General features: G+C 37.8%; 1 protein-coding gene across 4 annotated transcripts in view; it reads right to left on the bottom strand.

The window, feature by feature from the left end:
• Positions 1-5,213: 5,213 nt before the first annotated feature.
• The window catches only part of grhl2b (grainyhead-like transcription factor 2b), a 38,051-nt gene continuing 29,474 nt past the window's right edge, over positions 5,214-13,790 (bottom strand). For all 4 annotated transcript variants that reach the window (XM_057828358.1, XM_057828359.1, XM_057828360.1 and 1 more), the window contains 3 exons: positions 8,954-9,039; positions 8,823-8,887; positions 5,214-5,711 (listed from right to left, as the gene is read on the bottom strand). In XM_057828358.1, coding sequence (XP_057684341.1) covers positions 5,597-5,711; positions 8,823-8,887; positions 8,954-9,039 — 266 coding nt within the window. In that variant the 3' untranslated portion in view covers positions 5,214-5,596. The remainder of the gene's footprint in view (positions 5,712-8,822; positions 8,888-8,953; positions 9,040-13,790) is intronic.

The following is a 13,790-nucleotide window of genomic DNA, read 5'->3' as shown; positions in this document are numbered from 1 at the left end:
AGATTTTTTTTTTATCTTGAATGAGAGAATATGCAATGTTGCTTTAGCCCTTTAGGGGGTTTACTGAGTGATCCTTACACTTTAAATGTAACTCGTAGCATTAGCTTTAGCATGGCGTGCGTCCTCTTAAACTCCCACTCTCACTTGTTGACGTCTCGTCGTGATGTCCTTGTGGGTTTAATCATTTGGAAATAATGTACTGTTCTCGCTAAGCCTGAACGATATACCTGTATCGTTTAAACATCGCCATAGCGATGTGCGCGATAGTTCCATCGCAAGCATGTGCGACAGTTTTTATTTTTTGTAATCCACATACGCCTTGCTTTCTGCTCTGCGCACAGCCTAAAAGCCTCCCTCTCCCAGCCTTTTGTTCCTCATAGTCACTGCAGCACTTGCTTATTAAAGTTAATGATGCTCGTTGTCTTTGATCTTGCCAAAGAAGCGGACTTCAAAGCGGAGCAATGTGTCAATCATCGTTTAACTTGTTAAACAGTTTCTGCAAGGAAGCCGCGCTGGAATGAGTGTGTGTGTGTGTGTGTGTGTGTATGTGTGTGTGTGTGTGTGTGTATGGAGACATTGGAGACATATAAAATAAATGCCAGAGGTGATCATGAGGAGTTTCAAATTTCTACATGTCACTCCAAGAGTCACAGCTAAGGTAGATAGAAGCATTTAATAAAGCCAAGATTTTTCTACTACAGTACTTTATTCTTGTTCAAAAATGATTTGGTTGGACAGCTAGGTTTAAAACTGATCATAATTATGACATTTGAAGTGCTTAAAAACCATTTATTTATATAGATTTTTTTTAAAAATTACTTTGGGGGAAAAAGTGAGAAAAAAAACATGTCTTATATGTATCTTTCCAATGCTAAATCTGAATAAATACATTGAGCACAAAACACACACACACAAAAAAAAAAAAATGGGGGGGTGCACCACTTTGCGGTTTTTCACTTGTCGCGGCGGGTTCTGCTCCCCATAAACCGCAAAAACCGAGGGATCACTGTACACTGTGGTGATGGTGAGTCATCCAAAGTCTTTCCAAACAGCTATTCAAGTCATCTACTGAAAATTAATTATATTTAATATTTAAAATGTCTGTCGTTTTTAGCTTAGAATCATTATTTGATGAATCATATTTCATAAAAAAAAAAAAAAAACGACTTAAAGAAATTATTCACTCACATATTATAAACTTTTAAATAAATTATGTCACAATGAAAAAAATGGCGTATCGCTTAATTGTATTTTTTTTTTTGTTACTGTCGCATTTTCTCCGATATGTTAGATGATAAATAATCGATCCAAACAAAGAAAAATAGAAAAAAAAGTTTAAAAGGGTAAATTTATGAAAAAGAAAATGTTGACCACTCCTTGATGTCTGCGATTTCTGCATCGCGACCCTTGTTATATTACCATGTTTCACCCATAAAATCCCCAAAATATCCAGCTGCGGCCATTCACATCTGTGTCTTGACACTCGATGATACATGCTACATGGAATTTTTGGATCGAAACAAGGTAAGTACGTGATAATATCTCATTAAAGTCATGGCGTCTGTATTTCTGCTCTCACATGCTCTCACCTCCAGATAGGGTTTTGCTGTTTAAAATTGTTTTTTTTAAATGCCCTCCTGTTCAAAAATTTTCCTCCGTCCAAAAATTTAGATTTTAAGCTTTCCAATGATGTATCACACATGCATATCGGACAATTTTGAAAGTTGGCCAAATTGGGGGTCTCAAAGCGGAACTTCAAGAGTGTTTTCCGCCATATATATCAGCAGAGGGGGGACTTAGCCCCCCTTGGTGGCTGAAAATGTCATTGCATGTAATTGACTTTCCAATATAAGAGTATGAATTTAAAATTAAGACTTAGCCGGTAAAATGTTGTCTATAAAAGTTGTAAAGCAATAAAACAAACAAAAAAAATGAATGAAATGAACAAAAAAAATTGCTTTCATAAAATTATTTTTCAAACTGATCATGTGACTAGCACCTTAGAGAAGGTCAATTGCTTTGCTTAGCCCAAAAAAAAAAAAAAAAAAAAAAAAAAAAAAAAAAAAAAAACACACCTTAGGACAGAAGACGAAAGATATACTTGTACGTCATTTTTTCAACCCTGAGCTTTCAAAAGTGATAACAACTACTGACCGAGAACCAATGATTGAAGATGTGGACCATGAAACACAGGAGACCACCGCCAAAATGCTGAGCGGAGTTTCAGTTTGCCCCACTAAAGACGTTAATTGTACAACAGAGCCACCACCGGGCATACTATATTCAATGGACGACTATCTTGGCCAAAACCATAGCTGTCCTAAGCAGCCAGATTTAGAATTCCCCTCAAAAATTATGGGATACAAAATAACGCTCATTTTCAACCAAGGGTGTAGGTTTGGTCTCAACATTGGTAAGGGCGATATACAGGGCTGTTCCTGACCAATTTGGTGCCCGAGGCAACATATTTATTGCCCCCCGCCTATGATCGGCTTACAAAATCGGCTTGGGATATCAGCAATTGGCTGAAAAATTTCAAGTCTCCTTTCGACACCCCTTCCCTCGTCTTTCTCCTCTGTTATCAACCCCCACACACATGGTGTCCACGGGTAAATATAATTAGCTAACGATAAAGTGGTATGAAAGAGTATCTGAATCTTTTGTAATTTTTCACATTTCTGCATAAAATCACCATCAAATGTGATCTAATCTTTGTCATAATCACACAGATATAGATTAAAAAAACTGTCTGATTTAACTAAAACCACCCAAACATTTATAGGTTTCATATTTTAATGGGGTTAGCATGTAAACAATGACAGAAGGAGAAAAAATGAGTAAGTGAACCCTTTGCCTAAGGAGACTTAAACAGCAATTAAAACCAATTTTTACCAAACAATTAAAGTCAGTTGTGTGCCAAATCACCGATGAGTGGTGTAAAGCTGCCCTACCCACTATAAAACACACACCTGATAAGAATTGTCTTGATGAGAAGCATTGTCTGATGTGCATTATGGCTCAGTCAAAAGAGCTGTCTGAAGACTTGCGATCAATATTGTTGATTTGTATAAAGCTGGGAAAGGATACAAAACCATCTCTAAAAGTCTTGATGTTCATCAATCGACAGTCAGAATTTGTCTACAAATGGAGTGAGTTTGGTACTGTTGCTTCACTCCCAAGGAGTTGTCGTCCACCAAAGATAAAGCCAATAGTTCAGCGCAGAATACTCAGAGAGGTTAAAAAAGAACCCTAGAGTGTCTGCTAAAGACTTACAGAAATCACTAGCACAATCCAATATCACTGTGCACAAATAAACTGTATGTAAAACTATGGCCAAGAATGGTGTTCATGGGAGGACTCCGAGTGGAAGCCACTGCTGTCTAAAAAAAACATTGTTGCTCGTTTAATGTTTGCAAAAAGGCACTTGGACACTCCACGGAAGTTTTGGCAAAATATTTTGTGGACTGATGAAACCAAAGTTGAATTGTTTGGGAGTAACACACAAAGTCATGTGTGCAGGGAAAATGGAAAAGCTCACCAACATCAAGACCTCATCCCCACCGTGAAGCACGGTGGAGGGCGCATCATGTTTTGGGGCTGTTTTGCTACCTCAAGAACTGGACAACTTGCAATCATTAATGGAAGAATGAGTTGAAAAGTTTATCAGGATGTTTTGCAGGAAAACCAGAGGCCGTCTGTCAGACAGTTGCAGCTAAAATGAGGATGGATGCTGCAACAAGACAATGATCCAAAACACAGAAGTAAATCCACTTCAGAATGGTTTCAGAAGAACAAAATACACATTCTGGAGTGGCCAAGTCAAAGTCCAGACTTGAACCCCATTGAGATGCTTTGGGATGACCTAAAGACATTGATTCATGCTAGACATCCCAGGAATCTGACTATTCGAACTAAACTAGTTTTTAGAACTAAAGCAGTTTTGTAGAGAAGAATGGGCCAAGATTAGTCCTGATCGATGTGCCAGACTGATTTGCAGCTACAGGAAGCGTTTGTTTGAAGTTATTGCTCACAAAGGGGGGGCCACAAAATATTAAATGTGATGGTTCACATACTTATTTTTCCCACTTCTGTCATTGTTTTTATATACTATAATTAAAATATGAAAACCTATAAATGTTTGGCTGGTTTTAGTTAAAGCAGACACCGTTTTTTCATCTGTGTGATTTTGACAACGATTAGATCATATTTGATGGTGATTTTATGGAGAAATGTGAGAAATTCCAAAAGGTTCAGATACGATCTAGTTGCCCCCTGTTCAGGCACACATAAGGCTTTAAGTTTTTATTTGAGGTAATGTTTGTTAATGCCTTTGTAATTTAGTTTAGAGGCATATTTGACTTTTTTGTAGGAATAAATGTTTGAATGATTTGTTAAGAGAATTGTTTAAAAAAGCATATTATATCATTTGAGCTAGCAGACTTTTGCCATGCAAATTCATTACGATCTACTAAAATTATTTATAAATTTGACTAATTAGACATTTAAACTCCATTTTTTGTTTTTGTTTTACTTAGATCCTCCTTTTTTAAATAACGTTTGATGCTAACCTCAGGTATTTTAATTTGATTTAGTTTTAAATGCATTTATTGCTCTTGTGAAAGTGTAATTCCGTATAGTTTGAAGAAACCCTGAGGGATTTTTATTAGGGGGTGTTTTAGGGGCCACAAAATACTAAATGTGACGGTTCACTTATTTATTTTTATCCCCCTTCTGTCATTGTTTGCATACTATCCTCATTAAAATATGAAAACCTATAAATGTTTGGCTGGTTTTTGTTAAAGCAGACACTGTTTTTTCATCCGTGTGATTTTGACAAAGATCAGATCACATTTGATGGTGATTTTATGCAGTTATGTGAGAAATTCCAAAAGGTTCAGATACTTTTTCATACCACTGTATGTCCATAGGTAGCAGAGGTGTGCAATAGTGTATTTCTTTTTGTTGATTGTCCTTCTCCTCCACTGTCTGCTTCTTTCTTTTCTGTCCCCGCAAAACCTCGTCCTGATCGCTTTTTCATAATCACATTGGGAGTATATCGAACCATGTGATACACTGAAAATGTTCAGCCCATAAGGACACTCAGATTCCTATTCTTTGTGTCAAAGCAGCTGAACGGGTTAAAAAATAAATAAATAAATAAAATAATCTTGCCTTACAACCCAACAATTTATGGGAGACGAGTTAGCAAAAACTTTTCATGGCACGTTTTTATTCATTTCTTGAATATTGACATTTTACTTTGAACAATGTCACAAGAGGGCGACTTACTCTGAAATCGCTGAAATGTGAACTACTTGAAATGTTTGGATATATACATGTAATACCAGAGAAATAAATAATACAACTATAAAAACAACGATACATACAAATCAAGGCGAGCATGCAAAGAAGCTGCTAATGAAGAACTAATCGAGGCTACAAGCACATTTTAACAACGGTGAAGTGGTTTTGTCAATACAAATCAAATATTTACACAGTAACAAGACACGTTTTTTACAGAAGAACCGTGACTCGGTTCCATTATTTCAAACTTTAAAGAACGGCGATAATAAATCGGTGCAGTCTTTTGTTTGTTTTATATTTCAGTCAGCGTGACCTTGTAGGTGTCGGCGTAGCTCTCCATATGTAAGATGAACGTATCTTCGTTGGAGTAATGCTCGATGATGTTGTCGTCCATGTTCACCAGGATGCTGATGAAAAACCAAACAGACATCATGCGTTTCATTCCATTTTTGAATAGAATGAAATAGAAAGCCTTTATTGTCATTCTATAGAGTATGAGATTTAAAGCGGGTTCATAACGTGCACCACAGCAGTATCCAGATTGAGACAGATGTCTGATAAAATACCAGTCCTTCTCAAAAAAATTAGCATATCGTGATAAAGTTCATTATTTTCTGTAATGTACTGATAAACATTAGACTTTCATATCTTTTAGATTCATTACACACAACTGAAGTAGTTCAAGCCTTTTATTGTTTTAATATTGATGATTTTGGCAAAAAAGTCAAGAAAAAACAAAAATCCCTATTTAAAAAAATTTGCATGTTTCATCCGCCCAATACAAAAAAGTGTTTTTCAATACAAAAAAAAGTCAACCTTCAATTAATTATATCAGCTATTCACTCAATACTTGGTCGGGAATCCTTTTGCAAAAATGACTGCTTCAATACGGCGTGGCATGGAGGCAATCAGCCTTTGGCACTGCTGAGGTGTTATGGGTCTGGTGTCTCTCAACTTCCTCTTCACAATATCCCACAGATTCTCTATGGGGTTCAGGTCAGGAGAGTTGGCAGGCCAATTCAGCACAGTAATGCCATGGTCAGTAAACCATTTACCATTGATTTGGCACTGTGAGCAGGTGCCAGGTCGTGCTGAAAAATGAAATCTTCACCTCCATAAAGCTTTTCAACAGATGGAAGCATGAAGTGCTCCAAAATCTCCTGATAGCTAGCTGCATTGACCCTGCCCTTGATAAAACACAGACCAACACCAGCAGCTGACGTGGCATCCCAGACCATCACTGACTGTGGGTACTTGAAACTGGACAGGCATTTTGGCATTTCCTTCTCCCCAGTCTTCCTCCAAACTACGGCACCTTGATTTCCGAATGACATGCAAAATTTGATTTCATCTGAAAAAAGTACTTTGGACCACTGAGCAACAGTCCAGTGCTGCTTCTCTGTAGCCCAGGTCAGGTGCTTCTGCCGCTGTTTAAGGTTCAAAAGTGGCTTGACCTGGGGAATGCGGCACCTGTAGCCCATTTCCAGCACACGCCTGTGCACGGTGTCCCTGGATGTTTCTACTCCAGACTAGGGCTGGGCGATATGGCCTTAAGTACGTATCACGATAAATTGAGGAGATTTACTTCGATAACGATAAATGACGATAAATTCGCCCAAGCGGACTGTTATATAATTTGAAAATTTGAATCAATGCATGGAATACAAATTAACCGTTTCTCGTTAAATTTATTTACCAGCTTTCAATTTAACAATTGCACATGCAGTCTAAACATTAAGTATTAAAAAAAATCTTGTAAACAATAACAATTCTAGTGTGAACATTTATAACAGCTTGTATGACTTGAAAAAAATGTACATTATAAAAATCAATATGACGACTGTGCAAACATGTCATTCTAACACAAATGACTTGGTAATGGCTGGTGTGACATAATTATTCAACACAAGTGTTTACGTCAAGGTTTCAGGTTTTTTTTTCTTTTCCCCAGAACATTTTTTTAATACCCACCACACAGACACAACCAGATTAAAGCTGTATTGCTCTGATGCCAATGAAACATTTAAGATTTAATGATGGCAGAATAAAGCAAACACATACAGAAAAATAGCTGTGGCCATTAAACTGTCATATTATATATAGGCTTCACTGTTGGACTATACTTTGTGCTGAGTGCATGAAAGCTTTCAGACAAAATCACACAGAGATACCAAATAACGCGACATAATGATTGCTACATGAAGTCCGTGCCCAGTCCACTCATTAATTTCAGCCGTTTCGACGAGGTTAGAGCCGCTATCTGACTCCATCACGTTCATTTGCAGCCGCTGTTAGCCGCTAGCGTTAGCCTGTGGCTTGGCTACCAGAAGAAAGCACTGAAAGCATCCTCTCCCGATATCGTGAGAACCAGGGAGGACAGCGGGTGAAAGCCTGTCTGGAACCCGCCAAGAGTTTACTTAATGTCGGGTGAAAGTTTGGCGAAGCTAACTTAAGCCCGACTCCATCCAGTTTACTTGTAGCGTTAGCCGCTAGCGTTAGCCTACCGGGCTTCTGTTTGTTTGGCTTCCTGAAAACCACGTGACTCCATACGTAAGCACACTGCCTGCTTTCTTAAAGGGGAATGACCATAGCCGAACAACAGAGTCAAAGCGGGATGAAAAGACTATATTTTCTTGTTTTATTAAATTGCCGAATTTACCGACATGGTCAAAATTACGTCGGTCATCATGAAGAATTTCGGTAACGGTAAATTTTCGGTTTACCGCCCTGCTCTACTCCAGACTCAGTCCACTGTTTCTGCAGGTCCCCCAAGGTCTGGAATCGGCCCTTCTCCACAATCTTTCTCAGGGTGCGGTCACCTCTTGTGGTTGTGCAGCGTTTCCTGCCACACTTTTTCCCACTGAGGTGCCTTGGTACAGCACTCTGGGAACAGCCTATTCGCTCAGAAATTTCTTTCTGTGTCTTAGCCTCTTGCTTGAGGGTGTCAATGATGGCCTCCTGGACAGCAGTCAGGTCGGCAGTCTTGCCCATGATTGCGGTTTTGAGTAATGAACTAGGTCGGGAGTTTGTAAAAGCTTCAGGAATCTTTCGCAGGGGTTTTGAGTTAATTCGTTGATTCAGATGATTAGGTTAGTAGCTTCTTTAGAATACCTTTTCATGATATGCCAATTTTTTTAGATTGGATTTTTGTTTTTTTCTTGATTTTTTTTCTGCCTAAATATTCAATATTAAAACAATAAAAGGCTAGAACTACTTCAGTTGTGTGCAATAGATCTAAAATATATGAAAGTCTAATGTTTATCAGTACATTACAGAAAATAATAAACTTCATCACAATATGCAAATTTTTTTAGAAGGACCAGTATTAGCTAGTGAGATGCTTGTGACAATGTTGTGGCATTAGCAGTGCAAACTTGAGTACGGTGACAGCTCTTGTTTGTTTTGGCTGTTATGGCCTTGTAGCGCCTGCCATAGGGCAACTGGTTTAAGAGATGGAAGCAGGGGTATGTATAGGCTTTTATGATGCTTCCGTTTTATGGTCAAAATGTTTATCTCACCCTTTTTTGCTTTTCTTGTAGACTTTGGTGATCTTCTCGGTGGTCAAGCCGTACTTTTCCGATATCTACAACATAAGCAGGAATGCTGATTGTGCTCTTTTGAACATTGTGGGCGGCTTCTCGTCACTCACCGCATCTGTGAGGCCTCGCAGCGTAGGTGACTTGAGCATGAGGGCGTCGAACACTTCATCCGTCTCCTTGCGTACGTACAGCAGCACTGCGGGGGTTTAACATGTGATGTCACTTCCTACCAAATTGTAACCAAGTACCGTAATTTACGGACTATAAGCCACTACTTTTTTCTTTTTTGTTATTTTGAATCCTGCAGCTTATAGTCCAGTACAGCTTATTTGTTGATTTATTTGGGTTAAAAGGTAACACTTTATTTGACAGCGGCATCATAAGATTGACATAATAATACCATGACACTCTCATGGGCAATAATGAATGCTTATGACAGATATCATTAAGCGTCGTCTGGCTAATTTCGTCACTAACTCCATTAATGTCCAGCTCGGATCTTTTACATCAATTCAAAAGTGAGAATTTGCAGGATGACAATAAATGACATCTGTCATAAGCATTCATTAATGCTCATGACAGTGTCATGTCATAATTATGTCGGTCTTATGACAATGTTTTATGACCCTGCTGTCAAATAAAGTGTTCCCAGTTAATGTATTTTGATGTAAATATCCCATAATACAGTGAGGACACCTGCAGCTTATGGTCCTGTGTGGGTTATCTATGAACAAATGCCGTTTTCATGTCAAATTTGGTAGGTGGCGGCATGGCAGCTTATAGTCAGGTGCGCCTTATAGTCCTAAAATTACTGTAGTACAACCACCAGGTGTTACAGTATGGATGCCCCACTGCTGTTTTTTTCACTTTTGATCCAATCAGATTTTTTTCCAAGACATGTTTTGCCGATATCGATATGATACATTTATTTTTAGACTAGTAAAAATAATGCATTTGTGTTATATTAAACAAAGCTCATCTGGTACCTCCTCCAGAATATTACATGGTGTTCTGTTACTATCATTAGTTTCTAAAGAGCATGAGTCTCACTCAGGGGACATATTTTCCAAGTGCTTGGATTTATAGCAGCTGAAAAGCACTATGGTACTGAAAACACGACACTACTATTTCGGATCCAAAAAATAGCTGTATTGGGCGCCACTTGTTACAAGTAATAAATTTTTCAAATTTGTGTACGTAATTAACTCTTTGGCTGCTCACATTTCTGCATAAAATCACCATCAAATGTGATCTGATCTTTGTCATAATCATACAGACGAAAAATGGATGTCTGCTTTAACTAAAACCACCCAAACATTGATAGGTTTTCATATTTTAATGAGGATAGTATGCAAACAATGACAGAAGGGAGAAAAATAAGAAAGTGAACCACCACATTTAATATTTTGTGGCTCCCTCCATTTGGCAGCAATAACTTCAACTAGACGCATCCTGTAGCTGCAGATCAGTCCGGCACATCGATCAAGACTAATCTTGGCTGATTCTTCTCTACAAAACTGCTGTAGTTCAGTCAGTTTCCTGGGATGTCTGGCAAGAATCGCTGGCTTTAGGTCATGCCACAGCATCTGAATGGGGTTCAAGTCTGGACTTTGACTTGGCCACTCCAGAACGTGTATTTTGTTCTTCTGAAACCATTCTGAAGTTGACTTACTTCTGTGTTTTGGATCATTGTCTTGTTGCAGCATCCATCCTCTTTTTAGCCTTAACTCTTTGACAGACGGCCTCAGGTTTTCCTGCAAAACATCCTGATAGACTTATGAATTCATTCTTCCATGAATGATCGCAAGTTGTCCAGGTCCTGAGGCAGCAAAACAGCCCCAAATCATGATGCTCTCTTCACCATGCTTCACGGTGGGGATGAGGTGTTGATGTTGGTTCGATTTTTCCTCGACACATTACGTTGTGTGTAGCTCCCAAACAATTCAACTTTGATTTTATCAGTCCACAAAATATTTTGCCAAAACCTCTGTGGAGTGTCCAAGTGCCTTTTTGCGAACATTAAACGAGCAACAATGTTATTTTTAGACAGTAGTGGCTTCCTCCGTTCCTCCCATGAATAACAATCTTGGCCATAGTTTGAACATATACAGTAGCTGTTGTGTGCATAGCAATATTGGACTGTGCCAGTGATTTGTGTAAGTCCTTAGAAGACACTCTATGGTTCTTTTTTTACCTCTCTGAGTATTGTGTGCTGAACTCTTGGCGTCATCTTTGGTGGACGGCCACTCCTTGGGAGAGAAGCAACAGTGACAATTTCTCTCCATTTGTAGACAACTTTTCTGACTGTCGATTAATGAACATCCAGACTTTAAGAAATGGTTTTGTAGCCTTTCCCAGATTTATACAAATCCACAATCCTTAATCACAGGTCTTCAGACAGCTCTTTTGACCGAGCCATGATGCACATCAGACAATGCTTCTCATCAAGACAAATCTTACTAGGTGTGTGTTTTATACTGAGCAGGGCAGCTTTAAACCTCTCATCAGTGATTGAGCACACACCTGACTTAAATTGTTTGGTAAAAATTGGTTTCAATTGCTCTTTAAATCTCCTTAGGCAGAGGGTTCACTTACTTATTTTTCCCCCTTCTGTCATTGTTTGCATGCTATCCTCATTAAAATATGAAAACCTATAAATGTTTGGGTGGTTTTAGTTAAAGCAGACACTGTTTTTACATTTGTGTGATTTTGACGACGATCAGATTACATTTGATGGTGATTTTATGCAGAAATGTGAGCAATTCCAAAAGGTTCAGATACTTTTTTAAACCACTGTAGATAGGACGTCTATAACCGTCAATGCTTGTTTTTTTTGTATCATATAAATGTATTATTTTACTACCTACCACAGCACACACTTAATAATGATTAGTAAACTGTTGTGAAAGAGCATAAAGAAAAAAAAAAAAAAACAATTAATCGACCTAAAAAAAAAAAAAAAAAAATTCCAACGAAAGGTATCAGATATTTATTCAATAAAATCATCACATTAATACAGACTCAACACCAAGGAATTAAATTTAGATTAAAAAGATTAACCTAAGTCGTTTAATGGGAAGCCGTTTATTGCCTGTCGCTGATATTTATCCTGACGTTGACGTACTGGTATGTGCTTTGTCGTCAACTTTGGTGTAACAGCAGAATTACGTGAAGCAAAATTGTGCACTAGTTGAAGTATTAGAGTACTATTCGTGGAACACACGTTTGCCGCATTGTGTTAAAATGTGATACGACTCAAACTCGAGTTTGGAGTGTGACTGAGTTTGTGGACAGGTGTCTTTTACACCGATAATGAGTTAAAACAGGTGCCATTAATACAGGTAACGAGTGGAGCCTCGTTAGACCTCGTTAGAAGAAGTTGGACCTCTTTGACAGCCAGAAATCTTGCATGTTTGTAAGTGACCAAATACCCTTTTTTCCACTCTAATTTGGAAATAAATTCTTTAAAAATCAAACAATGTGATTTTCTGTTTTTTTCCCCCACATTCTGTCTCTCATGATTGAGGCCTACCCATGTTGACAATTACAGGCCTCTGTAATCTTTTCAAGTAGGAGAACTTACACAATTGATGGTTGACTAAATACTTATGTGTTACACTGTATTCATTCAACATACTGTACATAAGTACTGTATTTGTTTATAATAACAATAAATCCACAAGATGGCATTAACATTATTAAAATTCTTTCTGTGAAGGGGATCCACGGATAGAAAGACTTGTAATTCTTAAAAGATCAATGTGAGTACAAGTTATATTAATTTTATATTAAAACCCCTCTGCATGTTTTCGTTTCAATAAAATTTGTAAAATTTTCAATCAAAAAATAAACTAATAGCTCGCCATTGTGGAAGGTCGTGATTGAAATATACCACAAGGTATCAAGGGTGAGTTTTAAATTAATTAGAGATCTAGCCAAGTTTTTCTAGTGCATTTTGCCCCTCAACTGACGCCGTAGTTTCTGGGTTCATTGTACCTTACGTTCATTTGAGTGTTGACTTCACAGCGTACGAGACCTCTGACAGTTTGTATTATGTGACTAAATATTGCCATCTAGTGTATTTGTTGAGCTAAACAAAACGTTTGAATAGAGTTTTGACTAAAGTCTGAGTATTATTTTGCATAGCTATTTTGATTGGGAATGCTAGTTCTCTTTGCATTGATCTCTGTTCTTTTTGTGAACATTATTTTTTTTGAGGGATTGGAATATTATTTTTGTTGTGTTTCAGTAAATTATACTGTAGCGACTTAACTGTTCCGCCCAAATGCATGATGGAAAGTTGGGCAACCATGACTGTCAGTGGTGGCTGCAAATGGTATATCTTCTCTGCGTTGTGTTCAATACAGGGCGTTAAGAAAAAGATCATCTCCTGATTTTTCCCCATGTCGCTGTCACAGTAGTTATAATTGCTGTGGAAGAGATGCCAAAGCTTATGCAAATAAATAGCGTGGCCCCGATGAGTGCTGTGTCCACTCCATTAGATTGACTCTGCCTCTTAGCTCTCAATATACATAAAACGGCGCCATTGTAGTCTGTTTGCGTCAATGCATGAGTGGGTCTAATGTGCTAAATATTTTAACGTGATTGATTAAAAAAATTAATTACCGGCTGTTAACGCGATTAACTTGACAGCCCTAATAATTTTATTTCCTGTTTCGATTGTCTTTGTTTTTACGTTCAATTGATTTAATGTGATTTTTATGATCTTCATGTGATGTAAAGCACTTTGAATTGCCTTGTGTTGAATTGTGCTATATAAATAAATCTGCCTTGCCTTTCAATTTGTGAGCGATTCCACCCAAACATGGGTCGAAAACTGAAGAAGAAAAACTGACTTTTGTCCGTCCCTAACTGTACATTTAACCAACTATCCAAAGCTGGAAAAATATTTGTAACTCAGATTTTCCTTCAAATTTGAGGAAATTC

Source organism: Corythoichthys intestinalis, chromosome 22 (genome assembly GCF_030265065.1).
Source record: "Corythoichthys intestinalis isolate RoL2023-P3 chromosome 22, ASM3026506v1, whole genome shotgun sequence".
Taxonomy (NCBI): Eukaryota; Metazoa; Chordata; class Actinopteri; order Syngnathiformes; family Syngnathidae; genus Corythoichthys; species Corythoichthys intestinalis.
The sequence above is the reverse complement of the archived record's forward strand: the minus strand, read 5'-3'. Positions and strand labels throughout refer to the sequence as shown.